We start from the raw sequence: 17,379 nt of genomic DNA, 5'->3' as shown, positions 1-17,379 counted from the left end.
TTAAAACGGTTACAAATTATCTGAAAGTGAGATCAGGGTGTGTGACAATGCATGTTTCCTGGAGAAAGTGGTATGAAGTGTGACTCCTGTCATTTATATGGGTACATATATACATAGCCCTTAGATGGTGGTTTTTAAAATGGAAGAATCTTAAGACTGCCTACCCCCCCCCCCATGACCAATATCCTCTTATCCTGTAACTCCAATGGGAGGTTCTTCCGCGATCCAAATAAATCCCGGGAGCAGAGTGGTCTTCTGTAGTCTCCGCTTGTTACAGTGAAGGTGTTGCTGAAACGTGGATGCACATCTGGTTTTTGGAACTCAAATCATATTTTGATTCCACCCAGAGTCTGTTACTCAGGATAAATCCTTATAAAGTACATTAGCTACCTTGGCATAAATCGGGATTTTCAGGTGGGCGTGGCATGCCAGCGAGGCATTACTGTAGCCTGATATATGTTTACCGTTCATCGAGCTGACTTCTTTCACTGTAAGCACTCCCTGGAAATTCTTGGGGCCACCGTTGCCTGGTAATGCAAATATGTATGCAGAATCCAGTAAGCCGTACGTGACGCTATTGTGCACCGATCTCTCATACAGGTCACTTAGTATCTTTCCCACACTCAACATTTTGGCTTTGTTTTTCCTTCACAGCATGAAAAATTGCCAAATCAGCTCTGGCTGACTAGGTTTTCTTTTCATTTCAAATAATTACATGAGGCATTTAAATTGTATCAAGTGCACTAAAACCGTATCTCAAAAGGAATTGGGTATTCAAAAAAATTTTTACAACTTAAGCTTGAGAATTTATTTGTATAAAGATGCGAGGATTTTTCCAGCAAGTCTCTAAACTATGCCACCTCTAAGAATGGGTGGTGTGGCAGATGTGCGAACGAACCGGTGAGACGGACAGATTCCCGGCAGACCCGGGAGCCGGCTGAGAGCACGGGTGGTGGTCAGAGCCCAGAGGGGCCGTAGGGACCTGAGCCTGTGCGTCTGAAACACAGGAGGAGAGGGTGTTCAGATGTAGAATTCCTCCATGTCATTGTCCACAGGTCCGGCTGGCACTGGGGGTGGCGGGGTGTCCCTGACCGCGGTCTCCTCTGCGCTGGGAGCCTCACGGGGAGGCTCTGGGGAGGACTCTCCCAGGGAGGAGGTGCCAGGAGCGGGGGGAGCGGCAGCAGCTGTGGCTGAGGAGCTGGAAGACCCTTTGGTGAAGAAAGGGAGGGAAGCCCAGGCGGACCCCGTGCTCACCCCGCTCCCAGTGGGCAGCGGCCCTTCTCTGAAACCCTTGGGCTTCGACCAGTGGCTGCGGCAGCTTTCAGGGGGGAGGGTTGTTTCCACGGTGCTGCAGAACCTGCTGGGCGCCGAATAGGCAGAGACCACAGAGAGGTCCGAGGAGGACAGCCGGAGGCCCGTGTCCACGTCAGTCTCCTGGGCCCCCTCCAAGTCATCGATGGAGAGGAGGTGGCCGTGCCTCCACTCCGACGCCCTGTGCCCTGGGGTGTCTGTGTTTGAAAACCACTGTGGGAGAGCGGAGGAGTCCGGAGAGGGGTCTCCTGTAGGCAAACAAAACAAAGACTTGCTTCTCTGGAAGGACCAGGGGAGGCTGGGAGGGCTGCTGGCTCGTCTGGACGATTCCTGCTGGGGCCCCGGGTGTGACCCGTCCAGGAGGGGCTGCTGCCTGCTGCCTAGCGCCCAGCTCATTGTGGTGGTGCTCGGGGAAGGCATGGAAGGAGGTCTCTGCTCTGACGGGCGGTGGCTTCTGCCGGCCTTAGGGAGCCTCCTGTGCACCCTTTGCGCCTGTGGGGAGGAGGGCACATCTCGTTAGCGTGGGACTGGGGGCATCGGGGGAGGAGGACGTTACATACACCACGAAACACACTGATAACTCGAAACTTCCAGCAGTGTCGTGGCAAGAAAACATTGCCAGACATTTCATTCTCCAAACTCTAAAGCAAAGAGGTAGCAGAGCTTGGGGGGGGGGGGAGTGTGGATCGGACTTCTCAGCCTGAGGAGACCTCTCTGAACCTAGGAGATGCAGCCCCTGGTCGCCATAGAAACTTCCACTATTTCAAGGACGTAGGGAGGGGTACTTGCCCTATGGATTCCCACAAGAATGAGGGCCTGGCTGAGCATGACAAGGGAGATAAGGATTACCAGTAAATGCAAAAAAGACACTTGAAGGGTGTGTTTCTGTCCAACCAGAGCACCACTGTTCGATGTAACTGATGGGAAGATGGGGGTGATCAGCGTGGCATATCACAGTCTCCGATCAGATCAACACGGACTCGATCCCAGTATGTGTGTGATTGCCAGGACATATCCTAGGGCTGCGGTGGCCCATGGCTCAGGGCGGTAAATCTTTGATGAGTGAGGGCCTATCAGGAAATTAGCATCTAATTTACTTGCTATCTGGAGCCACTGACTCCTCCATACACTCTACCCTTCAGGGACTGGACAGGAAGGGGGGCTGCTGACTACTCCTGGGCCCCACAGATGCCCCTTAGGGCTTGGGCAAGCAGTGTCTCCCTCTAAGACCTCACCCTGTTCAACTATGCCCCCCACCCTCCCTGTGGCGCACTGGGAAACTGCTTCCGTTGTATGGAACTGGGGACCCCTATACGACTCACGGTCCCCCCTAGGGCTGCTGCTCTTAGCGTCTCCCTCTGGGCTAGCTCAATGCCCAAGCCTACAGCCAAACTTACTATGCAAAGTTTCCATTAAATGATGGATTTGGGGACAGTGGGTCTGGCTCTATTTAGCATAGGATCATCTAATTTATGAATCCTTGAAATAAGGGTTCTGATCCCTGGTTTACTATCAGGGATCTTTCCTGGCACCCAGCAGGCCCTTCCCTATACAACAGACACTCTTGCTTCCTTATTAAACAGGAACCAGGTTTTCCCACAGGCGCTTGGGAGATCTAGGTGAATGGAAGATACATTTATCGTGTATCTATTACAGGTGAAGGAGCGGAAACTACAACGAGACTCAGTCTTTGACCACATGAAACTTACATTTCATTGAAAGGATAGGAGACAGAAATCGCTCGGACGAGAGCCTGACAAGAGGCACAACAGCAGGGCTGTGGAGGAGAGACCACACATGCCTGCCTGGTGGGAGCAGAGGGATCTCCAGTGGAGGTGGCCCTACAGGCGAGCCTTTGAGATGGGCAGCTGTCCTCCCGCTGGACGGCAGGGGTGGAGACGAGGCTGTGCTGGAGAGAGGCCAACCCAAACAGAGGCTGACCGTTGGCAGGTAAGCAAAGAACGTGCGGGGCGCGCAGTTGGCTTGATTAGAGTCAAGGTGCATGAGGAAGAGCAGTGATGAAGTTCACGTTGGGAATGGAGTCTAGTGCCATTGTGGCCAAGGAGACCTTGACTAGGTGAGAAATCTCCATACTCATCCTTATGTTGGAGTCTTCATTCTGTTTTTTTCTGTATGACCATTCCTTTCATTGATTTCTAAGGTCTTTGCCTAATTGCAGATCTCTCCTAATCTTATGAACAGTCTGATTGACTCATTCTTTCAACCAACACTAACTGAGGGTCTTTTAGGCAGAGCTTCTCCACGGGAGTGTTTAAGTTTTGAATAGGTTATTAAGGGGGCGCCAAGATATTGATCTCTTTTGCTTGCGGCCTCTTGCACCACATAAATATTCTAATTACCATTTTCTATGCGCTCTTTGATGTGAAAAAGGTCTGGAGGGCAGGCACAGATAATTTTGAATAAGACATAATCTTAGCTCCTAACAACGAACAATACAGCGTCAGGTGTAATAAACTGAGCGTGATGAGAAAGCGAGTGGCAATATGTGGGCCATGTCAGGGCACAAAGGAGGGAGAGGTTGATTTGCAGAGAGGTGAGGCAGCATGGGGACAGGGTAGAAAAAGCTTGCCTTGGCAGTCCTACTTGGACAAGATCTCGGAGGTGCAAGAGGGGTTTGCCAACTGGAGAGCAACAGGTGTGGCATGGAAGCACCCTCAGGCACGGAGCAGCCCGATCAGAGGCTGGAGGCATGAACCAAAGCAGGAGGTGAGCCCTGAGGAGGTGAGAGGGAGCCTCGTCAGGGCGGGCCCCAAATCACATGTCCACATAAGGCCCCTGTGCTTCAAAACCTGAAGCCTTGAAGCAAGATGGTGACAAGGCGAAGTCTGCGGCAGCGGGGTTAAGGAGAAAGGACTGGACAGAGGAAGACGGTGGTAGAAAGCATTTTAGAAAATGCTGCTGTAGTCTTTCACTTCGTAAGACTCGTGACAAGCTACGTTCTCAGTTGCTTGCGTGAGTTTCTTCTCCAACATCAATTTGGATATTCAGGACTTTGTACGGATTATCTGTGCAACCTTCCGGATCCTCTCCTTACTTCTCAGCCTCTGCATTCGGTGGTGCGTGTCCCCATGACCTGCTGATTCTAGTCTTGCCCTTTCAGGACTCTGTATAGCTCTTCAAATTCCCGCGTCGTTCTGCCAAGGGTGGCTTAAGGAGCTGAAGGTGAAAGCAATTAAGGGGATTTCTGATGGTCCGAGTTATAGACACTTGCAGAGCATGATGCAAAATGCTTTTGGTACAGGCTGTAAGTGGGTACGGTATGGTTTCTTCTAAAGATAACACCGCACAAGGCCATTCTCACAGTGGCGCTTCGGTGTGGAGCAGCCCCTGCTCTTATGTGCACGAGGGACCTGGCTGAACATGGTAGGGAAGCCTCCGGGCCGAGCTGGCTCCTGCTGGGGTTGATCCACTCCTCGGGCCTTGCCGCTCGGTGCTGCAGCAACGCCTCGATGCCCAGCCCAGCCCTCTGACCCCGCTGTACTGCTCCAGTACGTGGTTTATTTTCTCTGCAAGGCTCCCTGCTCCGTGAGGGCGATCCCGCTCAGCACCTGCCATGTCCAGTGCCTGACACGTACGAGGCGCGTAAGCAGGAGGAGTCCTACCTTTGGGGTGGGGTGAGGAGCAGCCTCCGAAGGCACAGCTATGCCCAAGAGGTGTCATAGCTAGCTGGCTGTTGGAGAGACAAACCGGTGGTCTCAATCATTTGAGTTAGGCCAAACAAGAAAAAATAAATCATGAAGCTCCTGAGAGAAGGAAGTCCTTGGGTATGGAGGATGCTTCGGGAGGGGAGAGGCAATGTTTATTAATCAAGAGGCCTATCTAGGATGTTCCCCGAGGGCCTACTCCCCTGGGCGCCCCAGTGTATTTTCTTACTTGATCAGTGCACATCAGCCTCTAACTTCCTTCTTGGGAGCCTTATGTAAGGAGCACGCTCTTGGTGCGCATGTTTGAATTCTGAATCTGCCCAAAAAAGGAAGCCTCTGGTGAGTATTGCTTCGTGAGAAGCAAAAGGCCAAGGCTGCCATGAAAGAAACTGCTAGGGGGACATCTAAATCTTCCCACTGTCAGGGGCAGAGCGGTGTTACATTTGACTTAAAACCAGGAACGGCTGGCAGAGGACGGACACCTGGTGGCTTTGCAGAGATTTTCACCACTGGGCTTGTTTAATGGAAACCTACCTGTGCTCTCTTATTTTGACTCCCTCGTGAAGGCAAGAGTTCAGATAAACCCTAAATTATGCTGCTTTGAAGAGAGGAGGCGCCTGGGGTTGGTCACGGCCGGGTGGGGGGGCAGGTGCACTGTGGAAGTGCCAGCCGGGCAGCTGGGGTTCCAGCTGGACCAGCGCTGGCTGGTGGTAATGCCAGGGCCCGGGGGTCTGGAGTTGCAGGAAGGTGGTCATGTTGGGCGCACGGGGGATGCGTTTGCAGCAGATCTGGTGGTGTTCTCCAGCTCTGCATAGACGCAGAAAAGTCAGCTTCAAAAAGGAGGGTCTGGGGGCGCCTGGGTGGCACAGAGGTTAAGCGTCTGCCTTCGGCTCAGGGCGTGATCCCGGCGTTATGGGATCGAGCCCCACATCAGGCTCCTCTGCTATGAGCCTGTTTCTTCCTCTCCCACTCCCCCTGCTTGTGTTCCCTCTCTCGCTGGCTGTCTCTATCCTGTCGAATAAATAAAAAAAAAAATTAAAAAATTAAAAAAAAAAAATTCAAAAAGGAGGGTCTGGTCCTGTGAGATAATGCTAAGTGAAATAAGTCAAGCAGAGAAAGACAATTATCATATGATTTCTCTCATCTGTGGAACATAAGAACTAGGAAGATCGGTAGGGGAAGAAAGTGATAAAGAAAGGGGGGTAATCAGACGGGGGAATGAAGCATGAGAGACTATGGACTCTGAGAAACAAACTGAGGGCTTCAGAGGGGAGGGGGGTGGGGGAATGGGATAGACTGGTGATGGGTAGTAAGGAGGGCACGTATTGCATGGTGCACTGGGTGTTATATGCAACTAATGAATCATCGAGCCTTACATCGGAAACCGGGGATGTACTGTATGGTGACTAACATAATAAAACATTAAAAAAATTTTTAACTATTAAAAAAAATAAAGACAACTTGTGTAGACAATGGATAGAGCTTCTTTCTGTGCCCTCTCCTGGCGGTGGCGCTGTTTCTGGCCTCGCTTGTCTGCCTGTCTGACTTGACCAGGAACACTACAGGCTGAGAATGAATCATTGTGGGTGTTTTCTGGATCTCTTCCCGAGGTGACCTTTCCAGAGTAAAACCTCGCCCTGTGGGCCCTCCTTCCATGGAAGTGCTTCTCCACCCGGCTTGGGCTCTCGGGGCCGCCTTCTGGGACAGCGGCCACGTACCTTGGAGTCCCCTTCCTCTCTGAAGCGGTGCAGGCTCGCTGACTCACTGGAAGCCAGTGGTTCCCCGCTTTGCTATTTATGGAACAGAACAGCACTAGATAAATGAATCTGCTTAAGGCAACTAGCCAGGGAGATCTGGGTGTGTCTCTGAAATCACCAAAACAGTGAAATGCGGCGATCACCCAGAAGCTTCTCCTGCAACTTTAAGCACAGGCACCTTGCAGTCAGGGATGTAAAGAAGTCTGAGCTGCAGCATCTTTTTCAAGGATCTTGGTGTCAGGAGGCTCATTCCTGGCCCATGGGTAGAATCCCTGGTGAAGGGACTCTGCCCCTGACCCAGTAATTCCGGGTGGTGTCACACTGGCGTTCTCTCTCCTCCTCACACATCCGTTTCTGAGAAGGGCCATTTCCTCTCATGTCCTCGGCACAAACACAACCCGCGTAGCACTGTCTGCTGCGTAATGAGACAGCAATAGAACTTTTAATCCAGGGACTAATAAAAAATTAGGGGCAACTCAAGGAAATTGGGCAGTGGGTTCACATGAGAAATCAGATTTTTCTTCTAACGGAAAACACACCTTGCTGCTCCTTTCACTGTCTTCTGGGAAGTTTTCATATAGCCTATGTTGTCTTTGAAATTATTTTTAAAATATAAAAATTATTACTCTTAAAGATTTTATTAGGGCATGAGCCGGGGGGTGGGGTGGGAAGGGGCAGAGGGAGAGGGAGAAGCAGACTCCCTGCTGAGCAGGGAGCCCGATGTGGGGCTGGATCCCAGGCCCCTGAGATCATGCCCTGAGCTGAAGGCAGATGCTTAACAGACTAGGGCCACCCAGGTGTCCCTAAAAATTATTTAAAGTAATTCTTATTGAAATGTAGTTGATACGTAAAAAATAGAATCGTTATGTTGTACTAATATTATATATTGTGAAATGATCACCATAATAAACCTAGTTAATCACTACACATCCCCCATGTGTTCGACGTGGGGGCTGGAGGGTGGAGGTTCGCGGCCACCTTCCTGCAACTCCCGACCCCTGGGGCCCTGGCATTACCACCAGCCAGCGCTGGTCCAGCTGGAACCCCAGCTGCCCGGCTGGCACTTCCACGGTGTACCTGCCCCCCGCCCCCCTGCCCGGCCGTGACCAACCCCAGGCGCCTCCTCTCTTCAAAGCAGCATAATTTAGTGTTTATCTGAACTCTTACCTTCATGATGGAGTCAAAATAAGAGAGCACAGGTAGGTTTCCATTAAACAAGCCCAGTGGTGAAAATCTCTGCAAAGCCACCAGGTGTCCGTCCTCTGCCAGCTGTTCCTGGTTTTAAGCTAAAAAATTTTTTTTCTTGTAATGTGAACTCTTAATCTGCTCTCTTAGCAGCTTTCAATATACAAGCCAGGATTGTTAACCAGCCATTACGCTGTGCTTATTTCTTTTATAACTGGAAGCACACCTTTTGAACAGCTTCACTCCCATCCCCCAATGCTGGCAACCACCAATCTGTTCTCTGTATCTGTGAGTTTGTTTTAATTACACATATAAGTAAGATTATATGGTGCCTTTCTCTGACTTGTTTTGCTTAGCATACTGCCTTTGAAGTCTATCTATGTTGTTGCAAATGGTGGGATTTCCTTTTTTATGGCTGAAAAAATATATTTTTCTTTATACATTCATCCACTGATGGGCACGCAGGTGGCTTCCAGATCTTGGCTCTTGTAAATAGTGCAGCAGTGTCCATGCGGGTTGCAAATATCTTTTTGGGTTAGTGTTTTCGTTTTCTTTGGATGAATACTCAGAAGTGGAATTGCTGGATCATATGGGAATTCTGTTCTTCGTTTTTGAGGAATCTCCGTAATGTTTTTCACAGTGGCTGCAGCAATTTCCATTCCCACCAACAGCCTTTACTGCACATCGCTGACAATGTGGTGTTTCTTGTCTGTTTGATACTAGCCACTCCGATGGGTGGTTTAGATTTGCATTTCCCTGATGATTAGTGATGTTGGGCACCATTTTATGTACCTGCTGGCCATCTGAATGTCATCTACAGAAAAATCTCTATTCAGATTCTCTGCCCATCTTTTTAATCAGATTTTTTGTTACTGAGTTATGTGAATTCTTTATATAGTTGGATATTAACCCCTTATCAGATAAATATTAGCAAATATTTTCTCCCACTCAGTAGATAGCCTTTTCATTTTGTTGATGGTTTCCTTTGCTGTGCAGAAGCCTTCTAGTTTGATGCAGACCCACTACTTATTTTTGCTTTTGCTGCTTTTCCTTTGGTGTCAAATAAAAAAAAAAAGAATCATCATCAAGACTGATGTCATGCAGCTTACCTGTTTTCTTCTAGGGATTTCATCGTTTCAGTTCTTATGTTCAAGTGTTTAATCCACTTTGAGTTTGTTTTTGTTTATGGTACGAAACAGTGGTCCAGTTTCATTCTTTTGTATGTGGCCATCCAGTTTCCCCAATACCATTTACTAAAGAAACTGTCCTTTCCACATTGTATGTTCTTGGCTCCACTGTTGTAAATTAACCAATCATACACGTGTGAGTTTATTTCTGGGCTCTCTATTCTGTTCCATGGGTCTATGTGTCTGTTTTTATGCCAATATCATATTATATGGCTAGAGCTTTGTTGAAAGCTTTAGAGCTTTAGTTTAAAATCAGGAAGTGTGATGCCTCCAGCTTTGTTCTTTCTTAATTAAGATTGCTTTGGCTATTCAGAATCTTTTGTGGTTGCATACCAATTTTAGGATTATTTGTTCTAGGTCTTTAAAAAAATACCATTGAGATTTTTGATAAGGATTGCACTGAATATGTAGATTGCTTTAGATTGTATGGACACTTTTACAATATTGATCCTTCCAATCCATCAGCATGAAATGCCTTTCCATTATTTGTATCTTCTTGGGTTTCCTTCATCAGTGTCTTACAGTTTTCAATGTACAGGCCTTTCACCTTGGTTAATTCATTCTTAGGTATTTTATTCTTTTGATAAAATTATAAATGGGACTGTTTTCTTAATTTCTCTTATGGTTATTACTGTATAGAAATGCAACAAATTTTTATATATTGATATCATATCCTGCAACATTACTGAATTCGTTTATTAGTTCTGACAGTTTTTTTGTTTTGTTTTAGTATAGGTTTAAGGGTTTTCTATATGTAGTGTCATATCATCTGCAAATAGTGACAGTTTTACTTCTTCCTTTCAAATTCTTTTTCTTGTCTAATTGCTCTAAGATTTGCAGTATTATGTTGAATAAAAGTGGTGAGGGTGGGAATCTTGGTCTTATTTCTGGTCTTAAAGAAAAAGTTTTCTGCTTTTTCACAATTGTGTATGATGTAAGCTGTGGGTCTGTTATATATGCCCTTTATTATGTTGAGGTGTGTTTCTTCTATACCCAACCTATCCAGAGTTTTTATTGTAAATATTGAATTTTGTCAAATGCTTTTTTTGCATCTATTTAGATGATCATACAATTTTTATCCTTCCTTTGATAATGTGTGTAACACTGATATGTGGCTGTTGAACCATCCTTGCATCCCTGGAATAAATCCCACTTGATCATGGTGTATCATCCTTTTGAAACTCTCTGGACTTCTTAGATCTGCATGTCTGTTCCCTTCCCCAGGTTAGGAGTGTTTTCATCCATTATTTTGTCAAATTTTCTACTCCTTTCTCTCTCTCCTCCTTCTGGGGACCCTCATAATGTGAATGTTCGTCTGCTTGGTGTTGTCCCATGAGTTCCTGAGCTATCTTCACTCTTGTTCTTTTTTCTTTTTGCTGGTCTAATTGGAGGAGTTCTGATGCCTTGTCTTGGAGTTTCCTGATCCTTTCTTCTGCTTCGTCTAGTCTGTTGTTGAACACCTCCAGTGCATTTTTCAGTTCAATTGTTGTTTCTTCAGCTCTATGACTTCTTATGTGGTGCTTATATTTTCTTTTTGTTCATCCATTTTCTCCTGAGCTTAGTGAGCATCTTTATCAGGTAAATTACTTACCTCTGTTTCATTAAGGTCTTTTTCTGAGATTTTATCTTGTTCTTTCATTTGGAACATGTTCCTTTGTTACTCCATTTTCTTTCATTCTCTGTGTTGGTTGCTATGTGCTAGAGAAAACAGCCACATCTCCCAGCCTGAAGGAGTGGGACCATGAAGGAGATGAAACTATTATTCAATCTTGCTCTCACTCTTCATTGTATCTCAGAACTTTGTGTTTGTCCAAACAGCCTATTTTATTCCTAGTGGCACCAAATACTTGAGGCTGCTCTAAGACCTGTGAGTGTCAAAGGGAGGATCTCAATCAGCACCTAGATTCAGGCTGACTGAAAGCAAGAACCTCAGGCCGCAGAGTTTAAAGTACCTCTTCCAGGGGAAAACTGGGAGACAGGTGTTGTCTGCTCCCTCCGCACTGAGCCCTGGGACGACGGCCAATTAAGAACCATTTCTTTGTTTGCTACCATCCCACTGAATCTGTGAACACAAGCCCTGCTGGACACCAGGGTCAAGCTATCAAGGAGTGTTTTCTCAGGGTGGCAGACACAAAAGGTGGGACACCAAAAAAGTATATAAGCACCTCTTTTCTTGGAGACACTGGCAACCTGGGGCTAGGAAGAGGAAAAGCGTGAAGATGGAGAGCATCAGGATGGTGTCCACCAGCCTTCCCAGTCTCTGCAGAGGATTATAGTCAGCCCCTATACAAGTATTCAAATAAAAGCATGCCCCATAGGCCACAGCTATAAAGATACATTAATAAGCTCTCTCTATTTATATATAGAGAGGGTATTTCAGTCTGATGCCTCTTTGCTGTGCCCTGTGGGATAGTTGGATAAGAACTCTTTCTGTTTGTTATAGTCCTGTGGAGCCTGCAAAAGTTAAGGCCTGCTGGCCACCAGAGCCAAGCAGCCTCCCCTGGATGGCAACTGCAAAAATAGGGCACAAGACAAATGCACAAACTCCTTTCTGGGAGATACTGGTGACCTGGAATAAGGCAGAGGGGAGAGCACAAAAATAGCACCCACCTGCATCTGTTTTGTAAAGTATTTCAGTAGGTCCCCGGATGTGTGTTAAATTAGATGCCTGCCCCTCAGGTGAAGCTTTAAGATGGGCAAACAGGGTTTTTGTTTTGTTTTGTTGTTGTTTTTCCACAGGAAGACTTGGTGCTTTTTAGTTGGCTCTCTCTGTGATGGGCCCTGAGGGTGAGTAATTCTGGATAGCCCTTTAAGAACTACTACTCAGATTCTGATAGCCTTTTGGGCTCTTGGACATGAGCCCCACGGGTTTTCAAAGCTAGATGTTCTGGGGACTTCTCTCTCAGGTACAGGCCTTAACCAGTTGCAGTACAACAAGAGGAGTTCAAACCCTTTACTCCTCCTGATGGTGGGTTACTTTGCCAGGGCTGGGATTCATTGTGAGACTGTGTCTCAGCCTCTCCTACCAATTTTTTTTTTTAAATTGAAGTAGAGTTGATACACAATGTTTCATTAATTATAGGTGTACAACATAGTGATTCAACAAGTCTAAATGTTATGCTATGCTCGCCACAAATGTAGCTCCCATCTGTCACCATCCAACACTATTACAACAACATCAACTAGATTCCCTATGCTGTACTTTCACCCACATGACTTACTCCATAACAGGAAGCCTGTTTCTCCCACTCCCTTTCCCTCTAGCAATCATCAGTTTGTTCTCTGTATTAATGTGTTTGTTTCTGGTTTGTCTTCCTTTTATTTCACTTATCATAATACCCTCTAGATCTATCCATGTTGTTGCAAATGGCAATATCTTATCCTTTCTTATGGCTAATATTCCATTGTGTACGTGTATGTGTGTGTGTACACACACCTTTATCCATTCATCTCTCAAGATATGAATGAATCTCAAGATACGCTTCCATATCTTGGCTAATGCTACACTAAACATTATAATATCTTTTTGAATTTGTGTTTTTGTTTTCTTTGGCTAAATACCTAGTACTGGAATTACTGGATCATATGGTATTTGTTTTTAATTTTTTGAGGCACTTCCATACTGTTTTCCACAGTGTCTGTACCAATTTACATTCCCAACAATAGTCCACAAGGGTTCTTTTTTCTCTATATTCTTGCCAACACTTGTTTATCTTTTTGATACTAGCCATTCCGATAGGTGTTGGTACCTCCTTGTGGTTTTGACTTACATTTCCCTGATGATGGGTGATGTTGAGCATCTTTTCGTGTGTCTATTGGCCATCTTCATGTTTTCTTTGGAGAAATGTCTATTCAGATCCTCTGCCCTTTTTTTTTTTTTTTTAAAGATTTTATTTATTTATTTGACAGAGACAGCCAGCGAGAGAGGGAACACAAGCAGGGGGAGCGGGAGAGGAAGAAGCAGGCTCCCAGCGGAGGAGCCTGATGTGGGGCTCGATCCCAGAATGCCGGGATCATGCCCTGAGCCGAAGGCAGATACTTGACGACTGCACCACCCAGGCGCCCCCCTCTGCCCATTTTTTAACTTAATTTGTTTTTTTTGGTGTTGAAAGTTCTTGATGTATTTTGGATATTAACTCCTTATCAGATATACCATTTGCAAATATCTTCTCTCATTCAGTAGTTTGCCTTTTTGTTTTGTCGATAGTTTCATTTGCTGTGCAAAAGCTTTTATTTTTTGGTGTAGTCCCAATAGTTTATTTTTGCTTTTGTTGCCCTTGTCTTAGGAGACATATCTGGAAAAATGTTGCTAAGGCCCATGTTCAAGAGATTACTGCCTATGTTTTCTTCTAGAAGTTTTATGGTTTCAGGTCTCACACAGTTAGGCTCCTTTAAAAAAAAATTTAGTTTTTAAAGTTGGAGGTGGGGGGAGAGAGAGAGAGAGAGAATGAGCATGAGCATGGGGAGGGGCAGAAGGGGAGGGAGAGAGAGAATCTCAAGCAGACTCCCTGCTGAGCATGGAACCCAACATGGGGCTAATCCCACTACCCTCAGATCATGACCTGGACCAAAATCAAGAGTCACCTGCTCAACCAACTGAGCCACCCAGGTGCCCCCTCATATTTAGCTTCATAATCCATTTTGAGTTAGTTTTTGTGTATGGTGTAAAAAAGTGGTCCAGTTTTATTCTCTTACATGCAGCTGTCCAGTCTTCCCAGAACCATTTGTTGAAGAGACTGTCTTTCCCCTGTTGTATATTCTTGCCTTTCTTGTTGAGATTAATTGACCATATATGCATGGGCTTATTTCTGGGATTTCTATTCTGTTCCATTGATCTGTGTGTTCTATTTTTCTTGCCAGTACCATCCTGTTTTGATCACTATAGCTTTGTTCTTTCTCAAGATCGCTTTGGCTATTGAGGTCTTTTGTGATTGCATACAAATTTTAGGGTCATTTCTTCTGGTTTTGTGAAAAATGCTATTGGTGTTCGCGTAGGCATTGCATTGAATCTGTAGGTTGCTTTGGGTAGTACAGACATTTTAACAACATTCTTCCAATCCAGCAGCATGGAATGTCTTGCCATTTGTTCATGTCATCTTCAACTTCTTTCATCAATGTTTTATAGTTTTCAGAGTATAGGACTTTCACCTCCTTGGATAAGTTTGTTTCTAGGTATACTTTTTTTTGGTGAAGTTATAAATAAAACTGTTTTCTTAATTTCTCTTTCTTACTTTGTTATTAGTGTATAGAAACACAACCAGTTTCTGTCTATTTTGCATTTTACAACTTCACTGAATTCATTTATTACTTCTAATAGTTTTTTTTGGTGGAGTCTTTAGGGTTTTCTAGGCATAGTATCATGTCATCTGCAAATAGTGACAGTTTAACTTCTTCCTTACCAGTTTGGATGCCCTTTATTTCTTATTGCTGTGGCTAGGACTTCTAGTACTATGATAAATAAGAGTGCCAAGAGTGGACATCCTTGTCTTCTCCACCACCAATCTCAGAGGAGAAGCTCTCAGGTTTTCACCACTGAGCATGATGTTAGCTGTGGGTTTGTCATAAATGGCCAGTATTGTCTGAGGTATGTTTGCTCTAAACCCACTTCATTGAGCTTTTATAATGAATGAATGTTGACTTTTGTCAAAGGCCTTTTCTGCATCTATTGAGATGATCATATGATGTTTATCCTTAGTTTTGTTAATGTGGTGTACCATGTTGTTTGATATGTGACTGGCAAACCACCCATGCATCCGGGAATGAATCCTACTTGATTGAGGTGAATGATCCTTTTTAATGTACTACTGAATGCAGTGTGCTGGTATTTTGTCGAGGATTTTTACATCTGTGCTTATCATGGATATTGGCGTGTAGTTTTTTTTTGTTTTTTGTAGTGTCTTTGTCTGGTTTTGGTACTGACCTTGTAGAGCATATTTGGAAATTTGCCTTCCTCTTCTATTTTTGGAATAGCTTGAGAATAGGTATTAACTCTTCTTTGTTTGGTGGATTCACCTGTGAATCCATCTGGTACTAGACTTTTTTTGTTGAGCGTTTTTTCATCACCAATTCAATTTTGTTACTATAAATTGGTCTCTTCAGATTTTCTGATTTTCCTAATTCAGTTTTGGAAGATAGTATGTTTCCAGAAATTTATCCATTTCTCTGGGGGTTGTCCAATTTGTTCACATATAATTTTTTTGTGGGAGTCTCGTATAACCTTTTGTATTTCTGTGGTGTTGATTTTTACTTCTCTTTTGTTTCTATTTGGGATATCTCACTTTTTCTTGAGTCTGGCTAAAAGCTTATCAATTTTATTTATATTTTAAGGAACCAGCTCTTGGTTTCATTGATCTTTTCAATTGTTTTCAGTTCCTATTTCATTTATTTCTGCTCTGGTCTTTATTATTTCCTTCTTTCTACTAACCTTGGGCTTTGTTCTTTTTCTTGTTGCCTTAGTTGTAAGGTTCGATAGTTTGAGAATTTTTTAAATTATGTTCAATTAGCCGACATATAGTACATAATTCGTTTTTGATGAGATTTTTTTTTTGAGGTAGACCTGTATCACTATAAAATCCTCTCATAGAAGTGCCATCGCCATGTCCCAAAGATTTTGTATCATTGTGTTTTCATTTGTTTCCACGTATTTTTTGACTTCCTCTTTACTTCTTCATTGACCCATTCATTGGTTGTTTAGTAGTTTAACTTCCAAGTTTGTGTTTTTTTCCTAAGATTTGGAGAGAGAGATTGGGAGAGAGGGAGGAAGAAGCAGAATTCCTGCTGAGCAGGGAGCCTGATGCAGGACTCGATCCCAGGACCCTGAGATCATGACCTGAGCCGAAGACAGAACTTAACTGACTGAGCCACGCAGGTGCCCCTCCAGTTTTTTTTTTTTTTCCTTGTGATTGATTTCTACTTTATGGCTGAAAAAGATGCTTGGCAGCATCTTTTCATTGATTTATTGAAACTTGTTTTGTGGCTTATAATATGATCTATCCTGGAGAATGTTCCACGTGCACTTGAAAAGAATGTTACTCTATTGTTTTTAGACGTAGTGTTCTGTATATATCTATTAAGATCATTTGGTCTAATGTGTCATTCAAAGACACTGTTTCCCTATTTTCTGCCTGCATGGTCGATCCATTGATGTATGTGGAGTGGTAAAGTCCTGTACTATTGTATTTGTGTCAGTTCTTCTCTTCACGTCTGTTAATAGATGCTTAATGTATTTAGGTGCTCCAGTGTTGGGTACATAGATATTCACAGTTGTTATATCCTCTTGTTGGATTGGCCCCTTTATAATTATGTAATGCTCTTCTTTATCTTTTGTTACAGTGTTTGTTTTAAAATATGTTTTGTCTGATATAAGCATTGCTACCCTGGTTTCTTTGCTGCTATTGGAATGGAATCTTTTTCCATCCTTTCACTTTTAGTCTTTAGGTGGCTGTAGATCTGAGGAGAGTCTCTCATAGGTAGCCTATAGATGGGTCTTTTATTTTTCAAATTTATTCTTTCATGCTATGTTTTTTGATTGGAGCATTTAGGCTATTTACATTTAAGGTAATTATTGATACATATGTTCTTATTACCATTTTGCTAATTGTTTTCTGGTTGTTTTTGTAGTTCTTCTCTGTTCCCTTCTTTTGGTCTCTTTCCTTGTGATTGATGACTTTCTGCAGTGTTATGATTGGCTTTCTTTTTTTTTTTTTTTTAAAGATTTTATTTATTCATTCGACAGAGAGGGAACACAGGCAGGGGGAGTGGGAGTGGAAGAAGCAGGCTCCCAGCAGAGGAGCCTGATGTGGGGCTCGATCCCAGAACACCGGGATCACGCCCTGAGCCGAAGGCAGATGCTTAATGACTGAGCCACCCAGGCGCCCCTCTCTTTTTTGTTTTTTTTGTGTGTATTACAGGTTTTTGGTTTATTGTTACTGTGAGCTTCATAGATATCATTCTAAGTAGACAGTAGTCTATGTCAAGTGGGTGGTCCCTTAAGTTTGAACGCATTCTAAAATAACTTTACTCCCCCCTCCACATTTTATGTATATGTTGTCATATTTTATAATTTTCTTCTAATTATGGCCTTTTCTTTTCCACTTAAAGAAGCCCCTTTAATGTTTTAAGGCTAGTTTAGTGATGATAAACTCCTTTAACTTTTGTTAATCTGGGAAACCCATGATTTCCCCTTCAATTCTGAATGATGACTATGCCAGGTAGAATATTTTTGGTTGTAAGTTTTTTCTTTCAGCACTTTGCAAGCCAGAAGGGAATAACATG

The 17,379-nt window shown here is 44.3% G+C and overlaps 1 protein-coding gene across 1 annotated transcript in view; it reads right to left on the bottom strand.

Annotated features, from left to right (window-relative positions):
• Positions 1-793: 793 nt before the first annotated feature.
• Positions 794-17,379, bottom strand: part of FAM124A (family with sequence similarity 124 member A) — a 97,118-nt gene continuing 80,532 nt past the window's right edge. The window contains exon 4 of the mRNA XM_045796872.2: positions 794-1,803. Within this exon, the coding sequence (XP_045652828.2) occupies positions 1,021-1,803 (783 nt within the window). The 3' untranslated portion in view covers positions 794-1,020. The remainder of the gene's footprint in view (positions 1,804-17,379) is intronic.

This window comes from Ursus americanus, chromosome 10 (genome assembly GCF_024610735.1).
Source record: "Ursus americanus isolate L20-20 chromosome 10, mUrsAme1.1.p, whole genome shotgun sequence".
In the NCBI taxonomy this organism is placed as follows: domain Eukaryota; kingdom Metazoa; phylum Chordata; class Mammalia; order Carnivora; family Ursidae; genus Ursus; species Ursus americanus.
The sequence above is the reverse complement of the archived record's forward strand: the minus strand, read 5'-3'. Positions and strand labels throughout refer to the sequence as shown.